The sequence below is a fragment of the Sphaeramia orbicularis genome, chromosome 5 (assembly GCF_902148855.1).
Source record: "Sphaeramia orbicularis chromosome 5, fSphaOr1.1, whole genome shotgun sequence".
Lineage (NCBI taxonomy): Eukaryota > Metazoa > Chordata > Actinopteri > Kurtiformes > Apogonidae > Sphaeramia > Sphaeramia orbicularis.
Window position 1 is genome coordinate 28347223 of NC_043961.1, and position 25164 is coordinate 28372386.

The 25164-nt window shown below is 38.3% G+C and overlaps 1 protein-coding gene across 4 annotated transcripts in view; it reads left to right on the forward strand.

Annotated features, from left to right (window-relative positions):
* The window catches only part of itpr1a (inositol 1,4,5-trisphosphate receptor, type 1a), a 77605-nt gene that overhangs the window by 20663 nt on the left and 31778 nt on the right, over positions 1 to 25164 (forward strand). For 2 of the 4 annotated variants that reach the window (XM_030134062.1, XM_030134061.1), the window contains exons 8-39: positions 215 to 298; positions 1229 to 1375; positions 1564 to 1659; positions 1756 to 1800; positions 2548 to 2702; positions 3630 to 3729; positions 4007 to 4167; positions 4260 to 4401; positions 4501 to 4659; positions 5496 to 5668; positions 5834 to 5953; positions 6471 to 6665; positions 6826 to 7077; positions 7176 to 7317; positions 7419 to 7572; positions 7659 to 7846; positions 8093 to 8225; positions 8312 to 8366; positions 8705 to 8870; positions 9677 to 9850; positions 9950 to 10024; positions 10118 to 10255; positions 10340 to 10465; positions 10584 to 10784; positions 10878 to 11129; positions 11467 to 11592; positions 11675 to 11803; positions 14112 to 14232; positions 15388 to 15572; positions 15648 to 15796; positions 15902 to 16013; positions 17445 to 17480. In XM_030134062.1, coding sequence (XP_029989922.1) covers positions 215 to 298; positions 1229 to 1375; positions 1564 to 1659; positions 1756 to 1800; positions 2548 to 2702; positions 3630 to 3729; positions 4007 to 4167; positions 4260 to 4401; positions 4501 to 4659; positions 5496 to 5668; positions 5834 to 5953; positions 6471 to 6665; positions 6826 to 7077; positions 7176 to 7317; positions 7419 to 7572; positions 7659 to 7846; positions 8093 to 8225; positions 8312 to 8366; positions 8705 to 8870; positions 9677 to 9850; positions 9950 to 10024; positions 10118 to 10255; positions 10340 to 10465; positions 10584 to 10784; positions 10878 to 11129; positions 11467 to 11592; positions 11675 to 11803; positions 14112 to 14232; positions 15388 to 15572; positions 15648 to 15796; positions 15902 to 16013; positions 17445 to 17480 — 4491 coding nt within the window. Of the gene's footprint in view, positions 1 to 214; positions 299 to 1228; positions 1376 to 1563; positions 1660 to 1755; positions 1801 to 2547; positions 2703 to 3629; positions 3730 to 4006; positions 4168 to 4259; positions 4402 to 4500; positions 4660 to 5495; positions 5669 to 5833; positions 5954 to 6470; positions 6666 to 6825; positions 7078 to 7175; positions 7318 to 7418; positions 7573 to 7658; positions 7847 to 8092; positions 8226 to 8311; positions 8367 to 8704; positions 8871 to 9676; positions 9851 to 9949; positions 10025 to 10117; positions 10256 to 10339; positions 10466 to 10583; positions 10785 to 10877; positions 11130 to 11466; positions 11593 to 11674; positions 11804 to 12106; positions 12125 to 13712; positions 13740 to 14111; positions 14233 to 15387; positions 15573 to 15647; positions 15797 to 15901; positions 16014 to 17444; positions 17481 to 25164 lie in introns of all 4 variants that reach the window. The other 2 variants (XM_030134060.1, XM_030134063.1) reach the window with 2 other exon arrangements.

Consider the following 25164-nt stretch of genomic DNA (forward strand, 5'->3'; position numbering starts at 1 on the left):
TTCCATAACACAAATTAGGCTGGCTTTAAGGTGTAAAAGCATTCACCTTTCCTGTGTTTGTGTAACTTTGGAAGATGAGGTAAAAAAATAAAACTATATAAACACTAAATACCCCTTTAACCTTGCCGTTATTATTGCTCTTCTCCTGCTGTGCTGCATTGGTGCCAAGAGATTATACCTCCAGTCAGGTCAGCTGTGATTGTTTGTTTTTCAGGTGAACTCGGTCAACTGTAACACCAGCTGGAAGATCGTCTTGTTTATGAAATGGAGTGACAATCAGGAGATCATCCTAAAAGGGGTTTGTCTCACAGTGGCCATCAAATAAATGAGTTTTGTTTTATATAATGACTTTTTTATTCACTTTCAACACCTCTCTTTCATCTGTAACCTCTGGACTTGTTTGCAATTTATAACTGATTAACCCAGGGATGTCATTTTAGTTCAGGTCAATATGATTTCAGCTGGGCTGGACCAGTAAAATACTAACATAATAACCTATAAATAATGTTAACTCCAAACTTCCCTATGTGTTAGAGTGAGAAAATAAAATTACATTATGAAAATATTTAGACCTACAAACTATAACATGAATAACCTAAAATTAAGAAAAATAAGTGCAATTTTAACAATACTAAGCCTTAGCTTCTCATTTGCACTTGTGCATTACAACTTACAGATCACAGTGGATCTGCAAAGGCACAAAACATTTAGTAACAGGTAGAATGCTGTTAAATTTCACTCACTTTTCTCAAGACATTTCAGATTGTTCATATTTGCTCAGGATTTCACTTTTTTTGTGAAAGGATAGTTTGTAAATGTAAACATTTTAATGTAATTTTAATTTGTTCACATTAAAACAAAGAGAAAAAACTGGAGTTGTCTTTATTTATGGGTTATTATGATAGTATTTTACTGGTGCGACCCACTTGAGATTGAATTGGACTCTATGTGGCCCCTGAACTAAAATGATTTGGACACCCTTGATGTTAATGTCTTCAGCATAATTTCACAAATTCATCCCATGGGCCAGACTGAATCCTTTGGTTGGCCAGTTTTGGTCCATGGGCCATATGTTTGACACGCTTGGATTAACCTGTTAGTCTACTGCTTTTCATTATATATTGAAATGTAAGATGAATGAAATCAGTCTATGGTCTGCATAGATTACAAACAAGGCTGCACACTATGCTTAAGAATCCACATCTAAACCAAATGTTCCTTTTTCCAGGGTGATGTGGTCCGGTTATTTCATGCAGAACAGGAGAAATTCCTCACATGTGACGATCACCGGAAAAAACAATATGTATTTTTACGCACTACTGGACGTCAGTCAGCTACCTCTGCAACCAGCAGCAAAGCCCTATGGGAGATTGAGGTGAGGATGATTTTTAAGAGTTTGAGTTTTAGTGATCATGATATGAATGTCTGAATATTTTTATCAGTCCCCTCTAGATGCATTGTGAAGACTGTATATGTCTTTCAAAGCATTCTCTTCATATTGCGGCCAAGCGACTGTTTACTAAATGGTGTTTAAGACATCACTACTTTGTGTGAATGCATCAGGTGGTGCAGCATGATCCATGTCGAGGGGGGGCCGGCTACTGGAACAGTCTGTTCAGGTTCAAACATCTGGCTACTGGACACTACTTGGCTGCAGAGGTTCAGTGCACTGACATACATTTTGATTATGCTTTAGGGTTAAACATTTTTTCCTTTATCTTTAAAACATGTTTAATCTGCTTTACATTTTTGTAGGTGAATCCAGAATATGAAGAAGAATGCCTGGAGTCTCGCTCCTCAGTAAGTGAGCCATAATAAAGAATTGTTTCTGTAGTTGTTTATTGTTTGTAAAAAAGAAATTTCATGCACCTTACACTGAAATATCCTTGACATTTGCTTGACATTTGTATGGAAGTGCTGACTTCATCCAGCAACAGTATGTGGTTGACTGTCTGTAGCATTTGAAGAGTTACATCTCATTGACCAGCAGATGGCAGTCTTTTACTGTGAATCAAGTCTCTGTCACTACACTTCCTTACAACATTACCCAGAGCATGTTGTAGCTATTCACATATGCTGAGAAGGCGGTGAACTACCCCTTTGTTTTTGGATTTCCTGCTTTACTACTCCAGTATAAACAACACATATAAAGAATGGAGCTACAAAAACTCAGACTAAACATTTTCTTAAGTGTCCCTTGTGTAGAAATGTAGTTAAAACTTAAGTTAAAACTTAATGATTTAATGGAGCTGGTTAGTCATAAGTCTTTTCTGGTGACTGTTATTAGTTTATTAAATTCACAATGTGACATTTTTCTGGGAATTTCCAACTTACTTAAGAGAATGATTAGTTGCTCTTTTTCCAAAAAAGGTCTTTGAAAATTGATTACTTTATGCACCACATTTACTTATTGCAGCTGACTATCACTGATCTACACACACAGATGTCAGTTAATGTTATTTACTCCAATTGACCTATTGTGTGTGGTTTTAGGTTTATATTAGCTGCTAATTTCTTATCAGACTGTGCTTTGACCTTTCTCTCCAGATGGACTTGGAGCAAGAAGCCCTGAGAGCACGTTTGAGAAACGTCCAGGATAAAGTCATGTACACACTTGTGTCTGTTCCTGATGGAAATGACATATCTTCCATATTTGAGCTTGATCCCACTACTTTAAGAGGGGGAGACTCACAGGTACCCAGGTAGGAAAGATCTGACCTTAAGGGGAAGTGTTTCAGACTGGCTCAATTATGTATGGCTTCATGTATGGTTATAGATGTGCATGGTCTGTTCACTGATCTGCAACTACAAATGAAAAATAGGCAGCCACATTACATATTGGGGACTTCAACTACATATTGGGTCCTTTTAATATGGCTGCAAAACTTTGAACAGTGGAAAATCCATGAATTTGTGACAGTGTTTATGAGAATGAAGCAGAATTTTTACCCTTAAAGTGAGGCCATTTGGGTTTGTCCTCAGCTTTTGCTGGTCCACTGACTTGGTTTCAGGGTTACAATTGGATTAATAATTAGGTTAATGTTAAAAGGTTTTGTCTGTCCATGAGAAGAGAAGGAGCATATGTTTGGATGCATAATTCAGTGTGTGAGTGTAAAGGCTTGTAAATGTGAGTGTGTGTGACTAAACGTTCCAGATGATTGGTGAACTGTCATGCTGCTATAGGACTCCTAAATCTCATCATTATTCACAGTAATAAATTGCCCAATAAAATTGTTTCTGGCATGACCTACTGGTTGTATTTGAACAGATGTCTCTGTTCATGTGTTGGTGCAATGTGGAGATGGGTTTCTTCCACAGCTGTAAAAAATTACGCACACTATTTTACAGCAAATATTCATCACAACAGCTCTAAAACACAAAAAAAAAAAATACCTTTGAGACTCACTGAATTGTGAGCAGTGGGTTTGTGGAACAGTATTAGAAGCATTTTCACCACTACAACTACATTTTTTTTCTTTTGTACAAGAACCTTCATGTTTTTGTGGACCGTAAAACATGTCTGTAACTCTGACAGTCTTGAGAGATTTGCTGTATATTCCATAATTCACACAGTTAACATTTTATGTTCCAAAAGAATTATGTAAACATGTATTAAAATGTGTTTCCAGGAATTCATACGTTCGCCTCAGGCACCTGTGCACCAATACCTGGGTTCACAGCACAAACCAACCCATTGACAAGGAAGAAGAAAAACCTGTCATGCTGCGTGTGAGTGAAAAACATTGTTGTGTAACAACAACACAACAACACTAGAAAACAGTTTCAGCGTGTTTTATGACTACTAACCTGTGCATTAATGGATCACTAGTAATGAAGCTTAAAAGACTGAAAATAACATCTGTGCAATCTCTGTATGCATCTTTCTCGCCACAGTGACTCTGTAATTGCAGTTCATTAATAGTTACCAAAGTTAGAATACCTACTTAGTAATGCCTCCTACTGCACTGGTGGATGACAAGGTTGTACACATTTGTTTTATTTTAAGATCGGCACTTCTGCGCTCAAAGAGGACAAAGAGGCTTTTGCCATTGTGCCAGTCTCCCCAGCTGAAGTAAGGGATCTTGACTTTGCCAATGATGCCAGCAAAGTTTTGGCGTCTATTGCTGGAAAGCTGGAAAAAGGCACCATCACACAGAATGAAAGAAGGTGAAGTGGGAGCAAGATTGCAAATGTTTAAAACAGACAGAGAAAACCATGTCCTCATGCCTTGTGTATTTGGGTCTTGCATGTGCAACCAGAGCGGTCACCAAGCTACTGGAGGATCTGGTGTTTTTTGTGGTGGACATTCCCAACAATGGACAGGATGTTTTAGAAATCATGGTCAACAAACCAAACAGGGAGAGACAGAAACTGATGAGAGAGCAGAATATTCTCAAACAGGTAATGCCTTAATGGATGTTATGTTTACCCCTCAAATGATCATGGCTTCCAGTATTTTTCCTTTGACTTTAACCTGAAATTGTTTCTAAATGTATTCAGATTTTCAAGCTGCTCCAGGCACCGTTCACTGACAGCGGCGACGGGCCCATGCTGCGACTGGAGGAGCTTGCTGACCAGCGTCATGCGCCCTTCAGACACATCTGCCGCCTGTGTTATCGTGTTTTGCGTCACTCTCAGCAGGACTACCGCAAGAATCAGGTACATTGTGTTTTTAGGTCTGCAAGTTGAAGTGGTGTTACTGAATGATACATTTTGTTCACCTGTCTCTTTATGAAACTACTATCTGCTTATGGAAATTCAGAGCCACAGAAGGAAAGTCCATACTATGACATGCTCATACGTGATGTCTTTATGTAATAATAATAACAGATTAGATTTCTATAGCACTTTTCAAGGCACCCAGAATGCTTTACATTATTGATCCATTATTAATGCGCTCTCACATTCACACTCTGGTGGTGGTAAACTACATTTTTGTAGCCACAGCTGCTCTGGGGCAGGCTGACAGAAGCATGGCTGCCAATTTGCGCAAAACGGCCCCTCTGACCACCACCTAACATTCATATGCATTCATGCACCAGTGTGAGTGACACTGGAGGCAAGGTGGGTGAAGTGTCTTGCCCAAGGACACAACAGCACACGACTAGGACAGAACGAGATTCAAACCACCAACACTTTGGTTATTGAACGGCTTGCTCTACCACCTGAGCCAAGGTTGCCCATATATGTATATTGTGAATTTTAACAGTGTTTTGTGAGATTATAAAAGGTCCATTTAGGTTAATACATGTGGTAGTCAGGCCCTTGCATGTACTTTCTTGCACACAGATAAACAGAGAAGTTTTTCCCTTTCAAAGATGACCTTTGTCTCTCAGTACAAATATTAGACTTAGGTTTCATTTCACCTTAATGGACAACATGACAGAATAAAGGTGTCAGGCTAGATACAACATTTTTCACAACCACCCGTCTGTCATCTCGCTGTGGCTTATGTATGCTCAGGGTGTCTGTCTGTCTGTCTGTCTGTCTTGCAGGAGTATATAGCCAAACAGTTTCGCTTCATGCAGAAACAGATCGGCTATGATGTCCTGGCAGAGGACACGATCACAGCTCTGCTCCATAACAATCGCAAGCTGCTAGAGAAGCATATCACCGCTGCAGAGATTGACACATTTGTTAGTCTGGTCCGCAAGAACCGTGAGCCCAGGTTTGTGTGTGTCTGTGTCATGTACACATTTACCTGTGTGGAGACAGAATCAAAAGAGGAAATCAAGGGTTTTATATGTTCTATTCATCCTTTTTACATCAATACAAACATTAAGTTTACAATGCAGGTAGAGTGTGCATGGTCTTTTGTGCATCTTCTGTGCAGATTCCTGGACTACCTGTCAGACTTATGTGTGTCAATGAATAAGTCCATTCCTGTTACACAAGAGCTCATCTGTAATGCAGTTCTGGATCCCGCTAATGCAGACATCCTCATAGAAACTAAGTAAGTTTTTGTCTTTAATCATCGCAGCCGTATCTCTGTTAAGTATGTCAAATGTAATAAGTCTACACAGGTCACAGGTCAGTAATATCATTTGTCCTTTAAGCTCTTGAGACTTAGCAATGCATTTTTGTCCTCTGTAGGGGACAAAAGTTTCACAGTTTTACTTAGAAAATGCTGTCCACTGCAAAGGACATTCCATTAAAAAGTAAATGAATAAATAAATAAATAAATAAAAACAATTTAAAAATGTATCTATAAAAACTGTTGCATTATGCAGTTTCCAATCAAAACAATTGTTTAATGTAAAAAAGCCAAAACATTCACTTTCCTAGGTCTCAGCAGGTTAAGATGTGTATTAAGTTACATTGAACACTAGCTGTTTTTTGTTGCTTGTCAGTGGATTCAGCAAGGATCAGAATTTTTTTCAGAAACTTTGACACTTAGTCTTTGAACTAATATTTAGTTTCTTGATGTTTTTTGTCAAGTGCTTTATTTTCATTCCACACTCTCCTTGTAGACTAGTGCTATCAAGATTTGAGATCGAGGGAGCACCTCTTGGGGAAAACTCTGTGGAATCAGAGGAGGATGAGGAAGAGGTGTGGTTGTTCTGGAAGGACAGCAATAAAGAGATCCGCAGTAAAAGCATCAGGGAGCTGGCTCAGGATGCAAAAGAGGGCCAGAAGGAGGATCAGGAGGTGATCAGTTACTACAGGTACCTGCTTTGTTTTCAATATGGTAGTCAAATGTATGGTGACTAGTGTTCATTCCCTATTTAACTTTCCAAAATGAAAATATTATAAGTTTTGAAATGGAAAAACAACTTTATTGTTTAGTGTGTTAGTCCGACTTTATGTGTTTGTCTTCTTCTTAAGGTACCAGCTGAACCTGTTTGCCAGGATGTGTTTGGATCGTCAGTATTTGGCAATCAACAAGATCTCTGGCCAGCTGGATGTGGACCTGATCTTGCGATGCATGTCAGATGAAGACCTGCCCTATGACCTACGGGCCTCCTTCTGCCGCATGATGCTGCACATGCATGTGGACCGTGATCCTCAGGAGCAGGTTACTCCTGTCAAATACGCTCGACTCTGGTCTGAGATCCCCTCAGAGATCGCTATTGATGAGTGAGTTAAAATTCAACTTTATGTTCACTGTAGAATAGCAAAAATCCTAGATTTTGTGTTGATTGTCATTAGTTCATCCTTTTTGTATTTCATTTTAGCTATGATAACGATGGGACATCTAAAGATGAAATCAAAGAGCGATTCTCACAAACTATGGAATTTGTTGAGAACTACCTGAGAGATGTGGTCTGTCAGAGCTTCCCTTTTGCAGATAAAGAAAAGAACAAGCTGACCTTTGAGGTCAGTCTGATATGATCTACATCGCTAATCATACTTGTCAATGTGTTACATGTAGTGGAGAAATTAGAAAACCTATTTAATGCACTTCTTTTTTCACATAGGTGGTGAATCTGGCCAGAAACCTAATTTATTTTGGATTCTACAACTTCAGTGACCTCCTGAGGCTTACTAAGATCCTCCTGGCTATTCTTGACTGTGTCCATGTGAGCACTATTTTTCCTTTCAACAAAATGGACAAAGGAGATGAGAGTAAAGGTACGAACATTCAGTGGAATCAGTGATGGAGCGCTTATCTCATGGATGGGAACTTGACACTTTTGTATGTGTGTGCTTGTTTCCAGGAAGTAATGTAATGAGGTCCATTCATGGAGTAGGAGAACTCATGTCCCAAGTTGTCTTGAGAGGAGGGGGCTTTCTTCCTACAACCTCAAGCAACACCAATAGAGACATAGTCAAGACCCAAACGGAACCAGAGAAACAGGACATTCTAGTCATGGACACCAAGCTAAAGATCATTGAGATTCTACAGGTGAAGAATGTGTAATAATATGCTTAAAATGCATGCACATACATATAGAAGGATAGTAAACCTTGAACCAATACAATCTTACAATACTTTATATACATTTTGTTGTTAATTCTTTTCGTCTTTTACTAAAGTATGTTTTGAATGCAGAACCTTTACTTGTACTTTTACTCAAGTACAACATGTCAGTCCTTCATCCAATCATATGGATATTCTCTCTATGTTCCTATTTTGGTTCTCGTCCTACAGTTCATCTTGAATGTCCGGTTGGACTACAGGATCTCTTGTTTGCTGTCAATCTTTAAGAGGGAGTTTGATGAGAGTAACTCTCAGAGTGATATATCTGTAACTGGAGCAGTGGAAGGGCCAAATAATATGCCAGGTCAGATAAACGTATCGCTGCATCTTGTCCGGCCAACAACCACACTGATCAGTCCTTGACTAAACTTATATTTTTTGTGATTTCAGGTGCATTGGATTTTGAGCACATAGAGGAGCAGGCAGAGGGGATATTTGGTGGAAGGTAATAGTAGTTCAGGCAAGAATTCTCGTCATGTTTTAAACGATTTATTGCAACAAATAGTGATACAGTTAAACTTGGTGTTGATGGCTCTGCTCTTGGGGGCTTCTTGATTTTTTTCTCAGTGCATGCTGAACTATGCAGGGAGCCTGTCACGGGAATCCCCCTATACAATCAATCAGTCAATCAAATTTTTTATATATAGCACGATATCATCATCATCATCATCATCTGCGATCAGCTGATTGTCAGCTGATCGCTGAGCACATGACTTCCGTGTCTTTTTTTTTTTTTTTTAGGTAAAAAGCGCATATTTTAATCTGTGTTTTTTGTATATTTAGTGAAGAGAACACCCCACTGGACCTGGATGATCATGGTGGACGTACTTTCCTGAGGGTTCTTCTCCACTTAACCATGCATGACTACCCTCCTCTGGTGTCCAGAGCTCTCCACCTGCTCTTCAGACACTTCAGTCAGAGACAGGAGGTCCTGCAGGCTTTTAAGCAGGTACCTTAACAACTTATATATTTGAACATAACACCATTCAAAGTACCATAGCCACATTTTATTTTTACCCACATCTGGTCTGTGACACATACTTTGACACATACATGGATCCATTTGCTGCAAAATCGTGCACTGATGGAAATGTTCAAGTCACTGTGGACAGTTTAGTTAGACCTCTTCACCAAGAAGGGCAGCATTATTATGAGCCACTGTTGGTGAAGTCTTGTCTTCTCAGTGTTTTCTCTGCTTTAAAAGAGGTGTCACTAACGTTTACTAAAAATGCATCCCATCATCTCATTGCATTGTTGTGACTTGGCAGATTTTCATAAGGTGCAGAGTAGCTTTGCAAGTATTCAAGTTTTCTTGTCATGAATCTTTGGTCTGAACTGGGCCTAAGATAGAGGTTTTGACCGCCTGTCCTTGTTATGGACATTGAGAATAGTGTGTTCTCTTAAAACTAAAGGTGTTAAGAATACATTTGATTTAAGTAGAAGGTGCTTACTTGTTCTAATATCTTTAATTAACCCTTAGTTATCTACATAAATTCTACAGACCACTCTGCATAATACTGTGTTCTGCCCAAAAGACTAAAGCATATGCATACGAAATACACTTGATTATGGAGTTGTGCAAAAAGGACATCAATGTCCCCAAACAATATAAATGTTGCACATGTCAATATTACCTCAGTCCTTCCAGTCTATTCAACAGATGGCCTGTTTAACATTCAAAGTAGCATTTGTATGCAACACTAGTATTTTAGTTTGTCTGATCTGTTTGTCATGTTGTAACATCTTTTTGTTCAGGTCCAGCTGCTTGTCACTAGCCAAGATGTGGAAAATTACAAACAAATAAAGTCTGACCTGGACCAGCTGCGCTCTATTGTGGAGAAGTCTGAGCTGTGGGTTTATAAGAGGCAGGGGCCAGATGAGGGCATGGATGCTGGAGAGGGGCTCTCCACTGAACCAGACCATAAAAAGGTGGTGAATACTGTACACCAAAAGAACCACAATAGCACTGAAAAACCAAGTAATTTATCTGCTGAAAGCCCTTGTTTTCTAACACGCTGTCCTCTTTAGGGTGACTCTGGAGGTACTGACAAACCAAAGAAAGCAGAGAGCACTAGCAGTTACAACTACAGGGTGGTGAAAGAGGTATTCACTTTCCACTTCAAATGTTATTTCATGACAAATCATTTTCTCTGAACCTCAAATTTCTGTCTTTCCTTTCACCTTGTGTACCTACAGATCTTGCTGCGTCTCAGCAGGCTGTGTGTCCAAGAAGGTCTGTCAGGAAGGAAGAGCAAGAAACAGCAGCAGAGGCTGCTGAGGAACATGGGGGCCCATGCTGTGGTTCTGGAACTCCTTCAGATTCCGTATGAAAAGGTATCAGTGGTTTTGAAAGAATGGTGCTCATTTATAAACTGTTTATTTGTGGACAAACCATCACATCAGCATTTGTTACTACAGGGGGAGGATTTGCGTATGCAAGATATCATGAAGCTAGCCCATCAGTTCCTTCAGAACTTCTGTGCAGGAAACCAGCAGAACCAAGCACTGCTTCACAAGCACATCAACCTTTTCCTAAACCCAGGGGTGAGCAGAGCTCCCACACTATTTAATATTCTCTATTTATCTCTTCACATAATCACTGATTTACAATAGTTTCATGGTATTGTGTGTTTTTTCTTGGTACTTTTTTTCTCTTATTCAGATTTTAGAAGCTGTCACCATGCAACATATCTTCATGAATAACTTCCAGCTCTGTAGTGAGATCAATGAGCGTGTAGTTCAACATTTTGTCCACTGCATTGAAACACATGGCCGTAACGTCCAGTACCTCAAGTTCCTTCAGACTATTGTCAAAGCAGAGAATAAGTTCATCAAGAAGTGTCAGGACATCGTCATGGCAGAGGTGACGGCTTCTTCTCGCACCATTTAGGTTTTGAATGTGGAACAGCCTGTTTCTTCCTTTTCCTGATGTAATAACTAATTATCCTTTTTACAGCTGGTGAACGCTGGTGAAGATGTGTTGGTCTTTTACAATGACCGTGCCTCCTTCCAGACATTGGTCCAGATGATGCGATCTGAGCGTGATCGTATGGATGAGAACAGTCCTCTGATGTATCACATACACCTTGTAGAACTCCTGGCAGTTTGCACTGAGGGCAAGAACGTCTACACAGAGATCAAGTGTAACTCCCTGTTGCCACTAGATGACATAGTAAGGGTGGTAACTCATGAGGACTGCATCCCAGAGGTGAGATATAGGATTTAGCAACTTTTATATGACAGAAATTGGGAGGCATGCTTTACATACAGAAGTTTAATAAATAGGTCTAAGGTCTCTAAGTTTTTGAATTCCATACTGTTCCATTACTGTGTGACAACAATCAAAACACTAAGTATTTTCATTAAAGATTGTATTATGTTCTCATGGGACATACTCTTGCTAACTGTACCATCAGAGCTGTTAGGTATTGTGTTAGGTAGGTGTGTAGAAGTGTTAAACAGTAGGTGATTCCCTTTATCATCCACTTCTACCAATAAAATTAAACTGATTTGAGTTGACTGACATCAGGTTGTTAATATTCCAGGTGAAGATCGCTTATATTAACTTCCTGAACCACTGCTATGTGGACACAGAGGTTGAAATGAAGGAGATCTACACCTCCAACCACATGTGGAAACTCTTTGAGAACTTCCTGGTTGACATTTGCAGAGTAAGGAACAGCTGATATATGTAAGAAAAGAACAAACTCAAACAAAACGAAAACTATGACGAGATGTATTTTTTGGTTACAGGTGTGCAACAACACAAGCGATCGCAAGCATGCCGACACCATTCTGGAGCGCTATGTGACAGAGACAGTCATGAGTATTGTGACTACGTTTTTCAGTTCACCATTCTCGGACCAGAGCACCAGCCTTCAGGTGTGTAACCCATACACATCATAAAACTTTAAAAACATTATGCAAGAGAAGAGCACTCTGCTGCCTTGATTAAAAGAATACAACAGTTGGATCCCAATTATCTGTACAAAGAATTTTTTTGTTATATTAAAAAGGAGAGAAGGATAAATTTGTGCCTTTTATTACTTTTGTTACAACCTTTATGGGGATTTCGGTCACATATAAAGTTGCACTGAACTGAACATTTGTTAAAAGTTGGTCCTTCCTTCTTTTAACTTCAATATCTAATAACCTCTGGTCAATTATTATGTCATGCTTGACTAGATGGCCGTCAGAAGGAACGTAAGTATAAAGGAGTGTGTTTCCCATGGGATTTTACCCATCCTATGAAACACTGGAGAAAATCCTCATCCTTATTCAAAGCTTGACTTAAATTTTAGTTTTTACCCCTCTGCCAATTCTGGTCAGAGGGGTATTGTGATCGTTTTGTCGTTTGTCTGTCTGTCTGTTCTGGCCGAGGGTTATTAAAAGTGTGCAGCTCGTTATGTTTTTTCATAGTAACTGCTTCCATAAGTGGTAAAAAAATCCTCTGATTAGCATAATTGTGGTTGGTTCTGTGATTCTAAACAGCTGGTTTACTTATTTCAGTAGATTCAGAGTAAATCTGCTGTTTATTAGTCATGCTTTAGAAATACCAAGATAAAAACAATCATGAATAGAGGTCGACAGATGCACTTTTTAAGGTCAGTGGCATTATGATCATTTAGAACCACAGAGACCAATACATTTGCAATATAAATGAAAGTCTTGCATCAGTTTTGGTACTCAAAGTCTGTCGAGCCAACTCAATAATATTTCAACAATATTTTTATTGCCAGGTTTCACATTCATTTTCAGGGATTCTAAGTAATAAATACTGGTGAATAAATAAATTCTGCTTGGCATGTAACCAGTCAGACAGTACCAGAAGCAAAGACATTCTTCAAGACACAGAATGTTGACAACAGGGGAATAAACAGCTGCACCAGTGTTGACACAGTACATTTTCAATTAAATGTATCTGAAAATAACAATGCTGATAATAGGAAAAATATTAGATAAGATAATTGACCAGTGATCAGTCGACCCCCCATCATGATTGTGATAATTGTGCATATTGTGCTCTCAAATAATTTCCTTTGTAGTTATACATATTGTTATAATGTCTTTGTGTAGACGTACAAATAGACTTCTTTTACAAATATCTCTGAATAAAGCTGATAGAGGCCATTTCTGAGGAAAACTGGTGATATTTGATCTCACCAGCCAAACAAACGCTGCCCTTCCTTCAGAATCTCTGCTACCCACTTTCATGGAAACACTTTGTGGTTGAACGTCATTGCAATTTTCTTTGCACAAACACAAATGCTCCCTGTTGCCGAACCAGCTGGAGCAGTGTTGTGTCGACTGGTCTGAGCCAACTGTTTTTTTCCCATGTAGAGTCAGGGCTGTGTACAAACACTAGATTTTTGCTCAATAGTCACAAGGAATGGACAGCTAGGGGACCATGAGGGGATATTTACTGAATCTGGCAAAAAGTGTGTTGGATTATAGTGACTTACTCCAACTTTATAGAGAGATATTAGATTAAAAAAAAAAATTGTGACATATGAAAAAGAGCTGTTGGACGTCAGGCATTTTCAGGCCTTTTGTAACTTTGTGTTACAGTAATAATCCTTCTGGTTATAATATCATAAGCAGTTTGACCTGCTTTTATTATCTTGCTCCCCTGTAAATCGAGATTTATATAATGACTACTTTGTTGTCCAAGTACAACACCTATCTCAGAAATGGACACTGATGTATGTGTTATGTAATCCATGACACTTTCATATGTTTACTATTTTTGCTGCATGTTTTATTTCTTCACTGCTTGTATTCTTTACTGCAGGCTTCTCTGTTGGCGGTAATATTTCAGGTATTTTTTGCCTTAATTCAGCAGGAAAGACATACATTTGGGTGGTGGGTGTTTGTTTTGTTTTTTTTTTTACCTTTTTATTTATATAGTGTGAGATTTTGTGATGAATGTCCAAGCCACAGGGGAAGTGTGTGTGTGTGTGTGTGTGTGTGTGTGTGTGTGTGTGTGTGTGTGTGTGTGTGTGTGTGTGTGTGTGTGTGATGCTATAATGCAAAGGTTCTGATCCTCATTGTTGGTGCTGTAGAGAGGCCCAGCTCTTTTATGAAGATGAAAGACAACATAATTTACCTCTGTCTCTCAAGATTATAAAAGTGACTGAGAAGTATATTTCACAGCTGCTTTGCCTTTTGTTTTTCTGTGTTTTCTTCACAGACCAGGCAGCCAGTCTTCGTGCAGCTGTTGCAGGCCGTTTTCAGGGTTTACCATTGTAACTGGTTGATTCCAGTTCAGAAGGGCTCAGTTGAGAGCTGCATTAAGGTCCTCTCTGATGTTGGTAAGACCATCATTGCTGTAACGAAAAAAACTGTCATTAAAAGCCATTTAATTTCAAAATTAGAGTTAAAACAGTGTCCAAATATATTTAAATTTAAACGTAAGTACAAAGATATAATTTTGTTGAGATATGGGGACCAATATGTGTGAATATTGGTGTGTTTTCTCCTATATATTTTTTGGGTGTGAGGGGGTGAAAGTAATAAGAATGACATTGTTATGTTTGTTTGTTTTTTTTAATTTAATATTATTTATTTATTTTTCTCTATCTCTTTCTGGTGGGATGATCATTGTTTTGTTGAGGTTATGATTAACTATGTACTTATGGCTTAGACTAATGTCAGGAGGTGGAAATATTGTAATCCGTGATTTGGGGAAAAGGAATGGGATTAAATTAAAAAGTGTTTACACCTTCCCACTCATTTTCGTTTGTGTAGATAACACTAAAATTGTATTAAGTATTTTGTTTGTGTCATAGGATGCATTTCTTTTTTGTTTTGGTCATTTTCTGTTGATAATTTGCTTCAGGCGTTTGCTTTGTGGGTGGTATTGTGTTTTTCATTCATTCACATTCATTCAAAATCTGTAATGTAGCCTTTATTTGAAAGCTAATATTTTATTTTATGTTTCTTTACTGCGTTTACTATACTTCCCTTGGCCTTAGAAACTGGGAAATTTACCCACATCCCAGAGGAAAACAGACTTTGTGGACTGTGTGATTTGGGGGAAGTGGAAAATGAATCACATTTTCTTTTGTATTGTCCTCTGTATGATGAACTGAGAGCCTCTTTGTTTGATGACATGTTTAGCTGAAATCCTGATATATTCTGGAGCACTGATGATGACAATATGAAATGGTTGTTTAGTTGAAATGTATATAAATTAGAATTATTTGTTTGTAAAGCCTGGAAAAAGCAGCAGATGTGTTTGTTTAAATAGGTCAGTACATTGTCTTGTTTATATCTATTGTGCCTCTTGTCTGGTATTAGATCTTTGGTTTGTATTTTTGGTGTCTTGTAAGCCCATGTAAGGGCTGGGCATGTTCTTATGCAAGACACAATAATAAAAACATTCATTCATTCATTAATACCATGAAAAGAAGACTTTTGAGGTAAAATGCATTGGAGTTGATTTATTCCCTTTGTGCTTTAATCAGCCAAAGGCAGAGCAATAGCGATCCCTGTGGACCTGGACAACCAGGTGAACAACCTGTTTGTGAAATCCAATAACATCGTCCAGAAGACGGCCATGAGCTGGAGACTTTCTGCTCGAAATGCTGCCCGTAGAGACTCTGTGGTGACCGCATCTCGAGACTACAGGAACATCATTGAGAGGCTACAGGTACGGTGTGTGTTTGTGTTTATTTTTTGTGCTCAGTTGAACAAACATTAAATATATCTTCCCTCTTTGTTTTAGGACATCGTGTCAGCTCTTGAGGACCGTCTGCGTCCGTTGGTTCAGGCCGAGTTATCAGTACTGGTGGATGTTCTCCACAGACCTGAGCTGCTCTTCCCAGAAAACACAGACTCACGCAAGAAGTGTGAGAGCGGTGGCTTTATATGCAAGTAAGAAATACTGAATCAGCTACAAGCAACTGCATCACAGTCTGGTATGAGTTGAGTTTAAGTTAGATCAGTTATCGGACATTAAACTTCTGTTCACTAATGCAGGCTGATCAAACACACCAAGCAGCTGCTGGAGGAAAATGAGGAGAGACTGTGCATCAAAGTTCTGCAAACACTACGAGAGATGATGACAAAGGATCGTGGTTATGGAGAGAAGGTAGGAGAAGCCATGGTTGGAGGATAACACATGGTGTGTTTTGGACTTTTGTCACTGTATGTTTTCAACTGCATTTAAACTACATATTGTTCATACCCTGAATGGACTTTCAGGTAAATATAAGTTAATCACCTTGGACTAATTTAACCCATAAAGACCCAGCGCGGCTTTTGTGTCAGTTCCCAAATGAATGTTTCTCTATTTTTAACCTTTCATAAGTGATTTATCACCATTTACCCTATTATTATGCTCTGTATTTTGCATTTTTATGTGAAAATCAGGTATTTTCATATATTAAATGTACTGATCATGTAGATTGTTCATTAAAGCTCAGATTAAAGTTGAGTTATTATATCCAAAACAGAGAACACTAAAGAAAAAGATGATCTTTTCTGCAAAATATATCATTAACTGAACATGAACCAAGTGTGTTCATCCACTGTCATTGATCCAACTCCATGGGTTTTACTGGTGAATCAATGTTGTAGAAGATGACAGTGTTTCCACGTTCACTACGGAGCCTCTGAACGTCCAAATGGGTCATATCTGATGACCATGAAAAGATGATAAACTGTATTTTATACTAAATATTTACATGTATTGAAAGGATTAGTGGATCAACAGGTATTAAACAGTTTAGATCAGTGAATGGATGTTTGGGTCTTTATGGGTTAATCTTGCATTTTTGACAGCCTCTTGAATAGTCTGAAATATTCTGTCACAAGGATCCAGGTCAACCCATTTTTTTTTTCTAATAACTTAATGGCAAATGCTATATGCACCAAATGATCAGTCTCCAATAATGCTATTTACATCCAGAGCACATCAGCCTATCATCAAATTGTCTCTGCAATTTACAATGTTCTATAAAATTGCATTATACCTGCACCCAAATGCAAAGCCTCCTGGGAGAATGGCTTTCTAACAAGGTTAATGTCATGGAAGAGTCTACTTTAACCCAAACCATGTTATTTTCCTACACCTAACCAAGTAGTTTTACGGACTTACTTATTTCATTATGTACATTTTCTGTGTGTGCACTTGAGAATTTCAATGGCTTAATAACTGCTATGTACCTATTCACACCTGGTTGTAAATAGATACTCTGGGAAATTATTTACAGAAAACACACTTACCTTTATTTTGAAGGGTAATGAGCTCTTTGAAACTACTGCAACTACATTTTATCCCTCCGGTGAATAAGGCCAGGCCATTGAGCTCTCAGAGGCTTCGCGGTAAACCTGTCAGCCACTATATACACTACTGTGGGTAATATCCATTCATAGATACATTCTATTTTTTCTCAGCTGCTGAAGTCAATAAGTACTCTCACAGCCTCAGCTCACAGAACTAACCTGTCATTGACCTCTGCTTTTACTTCCTCCTGCCTGTGTTGTTATCTAACCCCTTAAACCCTCTGTTTTCTTTCAGCTCAGGGCGTTTGATGATGAGATGGATATGCCTAAGGTTGTTTCTCTTTTTCTTCTCGTCATGTCCTGATTTCTCGGTGTTCCTGTTTGTTATGTCTGCGTCAGATTAGTAGGGATGTACTCTGTGAATGTTGTTACTGTTGTGTCTGTGTGTTGTAGTCAGCCTGGGTCCTGGTAACTGGCAGTAGCTTTTTCTGTCTTCTACACCTGCTGTACATTGTGTCAAAAATGGTGTGCATATGAAAAAAAAATTGATGAGCAGGAGGGAATGAGAGAGAAAAAGGGAGATGTGTGCTGTGGATGACCGCATGTTTGATCAACAGAGTTGTGTTATCGTATGATACGAGGTGAGTCACTCACTGGTTGGGCGAGCTGCCAGCACTGAATTTATGTGCTCATGCTGGACGCTTACATAGCTTACTTTTTGCAGTTTGTTCAACGTAGTTGAGTTAATAATTAAAGTAGTCTGAGACATGTTCATCTTTGAATATGAACAACTTTTAAATATAGCTTCAGACAGACAGCATATATAAAAAGAGTGGCCAACATGCAAACAAAAACTAAAACAAAAATCAATATTGTAAACTGGAAAAATTAAAAATGTACATAAATGATACTGAATTACATAACAATAAGATACTGCTTGTAATACCCTTTGGGATTGCACTTATATTATACCTTTTTGGCAGGCTTTGAAGAAAGGCATGGAGAAAATTTTCAAAGTCCAATTTCCATTCAGATTTGAATCTGTATACTTGGGAAAAGAGAACCAGGGGATAATAAATTCACGGGATAAGTATCTATTCAGAATATTGTCGATGGCAGGTAAAAAAGCCATCAATAGGAAGTGGCTAAAAAAGGATGCTCCAAAAATGGAGGACTGGATAGAGGTTATAGATGACATCTACAAGATGGAGAAGTTGACTTTCTCTGTCAGACTTGATTCAGACAAATTCACCAATTATTAGAAAAACTAGGCTGATTTTGTGACACTATTAAGAGCTGATTTTACTCGATAAGAGTAGTGTGTAAATAGACCCATGTAAACCCTTGGTTCATGCTACACACTTTAAATGTTCAGTGTTTATCTTATACAGGGGAAAAGAATGGAAAGGAAAGAATGGAATGGAATGTGAAATATACTTGTTATTTCCCTTGAACTCTATTTTGGGTTGCTGTGTATATTTTTACTATTTCTGTCAATTTCCCCTGTATGAGTATGTTTTTGTTTTTTTGTTTATTTTTCTTTACATAAATAGAAGTTATGTAGTTATGTGTATAAAAGATAATTACAAAAATAATGATACAATACCCTTTATTATACCCTTAGGGAAATCTGGCAGTAGTGCAACATACAACTTAAATGGCATAACTTCAATAAAAAAAAAAAAATGCAACAAGAAAGACTAATAAACTACATACAACTGCAAAGAAAACTTATGTAAAATGACAAATATATTGCACATTCCTCATGAGATAACAAGTATAAATAACCTTAAATCAGGGATCAGCAGAGTGGGCTGCCCACATGGTTGGCACCACATGTTGAAGTGCCCTTCAGCAAAATACTGAACCCCAAGGTGTTCACAGTGACTGTTGCACTGGTGTGTGAATGCATGTAGAGTTTGTGTGTGCAAGTTCAAGTACCATCAACTGTATGTCATTTTACCATTATGAGTCTCATAGAAGCATTAAAATTAAAATACTAGACTGGACTCTGTGTGCAAAAGGCTTGAATTGGTTGTTTTTGGAGTAGTACACACATACATAGAGAAAAAAAGAAAGTGTAAAATACATTTTTGTGTTTACTTGTTCATATCTGTAGATTATAACAAAGTTCTTTACTAGATGCAGATAAAGGAATGCAGACTTAACAAGTGGTGCCAAGAACAACAAACCCCACCCCTCGCACATATTGTAGCTTATTTTGGCATCGATTCAGCTGATGTCATCATGTCTATGTGTGTGCTGATATCAACATATCAATTGCCTCTATATATGTGCCAAGTTTGAAGTCAGTTGAAACAAAATTGATGTTTTATAGATATTTAATATTTTGCCCATTATAAGTAAATGGGAGAAGAAAAAAGACTTTAAAAATTAATAAAATATTTGAACTTTGACCCTACTTTTCCCTAAATGAAATGACATCTATTCTGGGTCACTGGCAATCTATAAACCTAGTTTGGCATGAATTCAACCAATAGTTTTGCTGCTACAAACATTTGAAATTCCAGCCATTATAAGTAAATGGGGGGAAAAAATTTTTAAAATTCATTTTAAAAAATTTGAACATTGACCTGTTGTGCCCAAATGTAATCAGATCTATTCTGGGTCACCGGCAATGGTATGAATTCAACCAATAGTTTTGCTGCTAGAGTGGTAACAAACAAAGAAACAAACAAATCGAACTAAAAAAACATTACCCCTTGCCTCCCTTTTGGGGGTGGGGGGGCGGGGGTAATGAATCAGATGGTGAGGATATTGCAGCCATTAAAAAGACAATGTCAAATTTATGAGCTCATAGTAATATCTGGTCCACTGGTTATCATTCATAGTGTTCTGTTAAAAAAGGAAGGGGGAGCTCATAAAAGTATAAAAGCTAGAGTCAATCCCCTCCTTTTCTTTTTTGCTAAAGTCTTATTATGGTCTCTGTCAATGATCAGCTCTTTCAGTGGGTGTTTCCCCTGTATGTCCTTTATGCATCAACAGGGGGCACTGTGGCTGTGTGCGTGTCGTATAGACCCGTGCATTAAGTGTGGATCTGTGAGGGGCTGTGGCAGTCATTGAGGCTGTGTCCTAGTTTTCCTTGCCTGAGAGCTGCACGATTCCTGGGCCCCTGCCAACTCTGGGCTGAGGTTACATAAGAACCAGGCTTTTTTTTCCTGGAACTCAGCCCCTCCGCTGATGTGTGACCTTCAGCAGCAATTGCCAATAAAAGTGTGGAGGAGCTGTTTACCCACACTGTTGTACTGTATATATGTGTGTGTGTGTGTGTGTGTGTGTGTGTGTGTGTGTGTGTGTGTGTGTGTGTGTGTGTTTGTGGCATTTGTGCTCACCTATGTGTATTAATGCATGGTGTGAGCATGGGCGTAGGTGTTTGCGTGAGGGTGTGAGATGGAGCGATGATCCCTAACACACCTGTTAAGTATTGTAACTCTGTCTGTCTACCCATGAATGCAGCTCTGATGTAAGAGCAGCAGTTGATAAGAAACTTCTTAACTGTGCCAGTTTCTATTTATCTTTTCTTCCTTTTTTAGCAATTACACAATTCTACCCATAGCCTTCGTCACATGCAGACAAACACACACCCACTGTATAAACTTAATGAGTGTTTGTGTAGGCGTGACATGGAGGTGTGTAGCTGTCTCTTTTCCTTTGTTGCATTAATAGTAAAGCAGGATATGAATGAAGAGCTTTAGTGTGGATATCACAGACCGGTATATAGTATATAGGTCACATACTGTACATTTTTCTGTTTATAGCACTCTGTAATGCATGTTTCAGATTTAGAGAGAGTTAAAGATGCATTTTTGACCCCAATATGTGCATATAGGCCAGTTGCTGAATGTCAGGAGGGTGATAATCAGCTAAATTCATTGCTCTTTGGCTGTCAGACTTATGTAAGAGCCAGAATAGTTCAGAATAAACACTGCAGGGCTTTTACTGTCAGGCTCCCCTCTTAACCTGGCCTCGTGTGTGTGTGGTCATGTCAGAGCAGTTATGCAAGCGCTCTGTGTCTGATGGAAGTCATGTTTAATCTATTTCATTGCCCCGTTTTTTACTTTATTGATGTATAGATTTAGAAGAAAAACTGTTTTTGACTTTTAGATAAATTCTGGCTCCTATTTTTGTTTATCCAGTGGATTTCCCACACTAACTGGGTGCATTACCCGGTCTGGACAAGACAGAAATTAATTTTACAGTTATGGTAGAAGTAGGTCAGATGCAATAAAAATGACAGAGTACAGTATTTTAATTTTAGGGTGCTTTTCTTTCTGCACGTAACAAGTAGCTGAATGGTATTTACTCAACATCTCTATTTCTGTGGTTCTTATTAATTGGCTTTAAAACAACTGCTGACACACAGTGTAGAATAATTTGCAGATCTTTGGCACATGTGTGTACATATTTATTTCCTCAATTGTTGAACTAAGAGGTGTGAGACTGATCAGGGGTTTGCCCCGGGAGTTTCCAGTGCGGTGGAATGTACTACGGTCGAGACGGATGTGGCAGCTGTGAGGGGTTACTCTGTGGTGTCTGTGGTCAGACCAGGGGTGATTAGCTGCACATTTCAACTCTGATCAGCATCATACATAGTGGTGTAATGTGGTTACACTGAGGCAACACCGTACACTTTTGGAAGATGATGCTATTAGGATGTTTCAGCGCTAAAGACAGATGCTACTTAATTTCACCTCTCTATGTTACAGTAGTAAAAAAAGAGCCAGTTCCTACTTAATCTAAGAACTGGGCCCTCATAAATTTGGTCTTCACTTCTGACTTCACCCAGAGTACCTCAGTACACCAGAATGGCAGCCTCCAAACTATGACGGATGATTGGGGGGGGTACCTAGTGAAATCATCTGTCTTCATGAGCAGAGGCATTCCTTTGCACAGTGAAGATACAGCTCTGGAAAAAAATAAGAGACCACTAAACTACTATTCTCTAAACTACCAACAACATTTCTCTCAAATTCCAAATAAAAAGAATTTTATTTAGTGCATGTATTTACAGAACAAGACACATGGTCAAAATAACAAACAGATGCAGTGTTTTCAGAGTCAAATAATGTAGAGAACACAAGTTCATATTCATTTCTAAACAACACAATACTAATGTTGTAACTTAGGAAAAGTTCAGACATCAGTATTTGGTGGAATAGCCCTGATTTTCAATGACAGCTTTCATGTGTCTTGGCTCTCCACCATTGCTGTTGGATGACTTTATGCAGCTCCTGGCAGAGAAATTCAAGAAGCTCAGCAATGTTCCATGGTTTGTGACCATCCAACTTCCTCCAGAAGTTTTCAAAGTGGGTTCAGGTCTGGAGATTGGACTGGCCATGACAGGGTCTTCATCTGATGGTCCGTCATCCACACCTTTATTGACCTAGCTGAGGCCAGGAGCATTGTTCTGATAGAAAAACCAGTCCTCAGTGTTTGGGAACATTGTCAGAGCTTAAGTTCAGTAGTTTTCAATAGTTACTTTTTTATTCCGATTACTTTTGCGGTGCTAATAGGACTGTTTTTGCCACCCAGCTAGTCCTATTGCGAGAAGGTAGTGATAGCCACAGTAGTGTTTATATTTCTCCTTAAATAAAACATGGATTCGATGTTGATTAAGTAGAATAAGGTGTATGGGCTGAAATATGTGCCACCAGAAACTGAATTTGAATCATGAAAACTGAATCGGAATTGTATAATTTGGAATTGAATATATTAGTTTTCATTATTCATTTCATTTTAGTTATCATTATATGCTCTCTTGTAACTAACGTTACTTGTCTCAAACTGTGCAAATAAAGAAAACTGAATGTACGCTTACAGTATTCTTCAGTTTCATTTTCTCCTTGCTGTAACTACAGCCTACCAGCCAGCTGTTATCTGATTAAGCCTATGCTTCATTTGTCCTATAGATAAAAATGTACTGTCCGTTTTGTGGACATGAATTTGTATGTGCATCCACTTTCTGTGGTTTGTGGTTTTTATTTATTTGCACAGCTTGAGACAAGTAATGTTACTTATAACAGAGCATATAACAGCAGTGCTCAATAATGTTGCTAAGTTTGTTGCTAACTATTAACTGTATAATTATAATAATAGCCTGAGGCTAGATGGCAAAATACAGAAATACAACGGTAAGGATCAACATTGTTCATTAGCGACAGCAATCATTTAAAACTTATGAACAACGATTTACTTACTTAATCACAGAGTCCACTCCTGTCATCACCCGTTTCCGTTGTGGGATAAGTTCCATTACAGCTTATTGTGTTGTGGTTAATTGTGTTGTGGCTTATTGTGTTGTGTTGCGGCTTTTGTATTGCTGTGACACTTCTGGGCCACCAAGCACTTCTTTCTCCATTTCCTTGACAACTAAAGCGTAGGTGCTGATCGGCCAAAGAGGAGTTTTGTGTATCTGTGCTCAATTGCTCTTCCTCAACTACCTGGATGTCTGTCACAGTAAATTGAAACTGAATTTTGAGAATTGAATTTGAATTGTGAAAACTGAATGTGAAAATATATAGAGTTGAATTTTCAGTGAGGATAAAATGTAATTTCAGAGAAACTGAATTCAATTTCATAATCTTACATTCTGTTTCAGGTTTATTGGACTGAAGTTCAAAACTAATAGATTCAATTTCAAATTATACAATTCAGATTCAGTTTTCATGACTCAAATTCAGTTTCTGGGGGCATATATTTCAGCCCATTAAACGTGTGCTTGTGTTGGAATTCAACAGACACAGGAATGGAATGACTGTCATACATACAGACATACTGATTTCAGAGGAAATTGCTGTGGTCTCAATTTTTTTCCAGAGCTATATAGTATTATTAGTACTTACTTTGTGTTTGTAAATTGTTCTGCAGGAACAAACCAGCATGAGTTACCATCATGTAAGAGAGTTGTACATTAGTACTATTACAAATTATGTCTGAATCAGGACTACCAATTATGTTTTAGTCCCAATTTTAGTCCCGCGCCTTTTTTCTCGATAATGCATTATATTGTATTTACCCTTTCACCTGCCAACTGACAAAAGATATACATACTCTCTTTTACATTTTTCCTCCTTAAAACTGTTGATATTAGAGTGTAGATTGTTTCTGTAGAGGTAGATGTATCCGGGGAGCAGTTAATCTATTCATAGATGCACTGTAATATAGCATTTACTGTAGTTTAAAGTAGTCATATGGAGTAGTTTCAATATGACTATCATTAGTAATGCAAATACAGTTTTTCTTTTGCCAAATGATTCTAATGATTCAAAAGAATGAAGAACGATTAGTGGATAAAGGGACCATTTATATTTACTTAACTGGTTTGATGGGAAAAGTAATGTGCATCCATTCACCGGACTCAGTGTTTACACACATCTGTATTATGGTGTCATTAATTTTTCTTCTGCAAACAAAACCTCATAGTCAGTTATTTGACAGTATTTCAAGTCTGTCAAGATAACACTGTCTTATAATTTTCATGTGCTTCATCAGCCAATAGTTTACATTATAGCTCTCTTAGCTTAGCTCTGTTTTTAGTCAGAAAACAACCACAGTAAAATCACAGATCCCTTCTGTTTTCTGTACAGTTTATGTTCTCAATAGTTTTGGATCCAGTAGTTTGAATAGTTTGGAATCATCCAAACAAGGTCAGAAGTGTCAGTTTAGTCAGAGCCATGGATCTACAAACAGTAAACTTAGTGAACAAAATAACCTTGTGTAATAACATTATACCTTCATAAGCGTCATAAACAAACCCCCCCCAGGTAGAAGAAACGCTGTGATTTCAGCATCAAACTCTATTTTTTACATTTAGAATTGCGTTCATTGGTGAAAACAGCAACGATGCTTCTAGGTTTATTGCGTTCTTTGACTGTAAAAGTTGTTTCGTAGTGGTTCTCATCCCACCTCTTCCCTTTCTGACGCTTTGGTCAAAGGCCTGGTGGCGTTAGTTTTCCTCACCATGGAAGACCAGAGTGACTCACTACTCCCTCTAG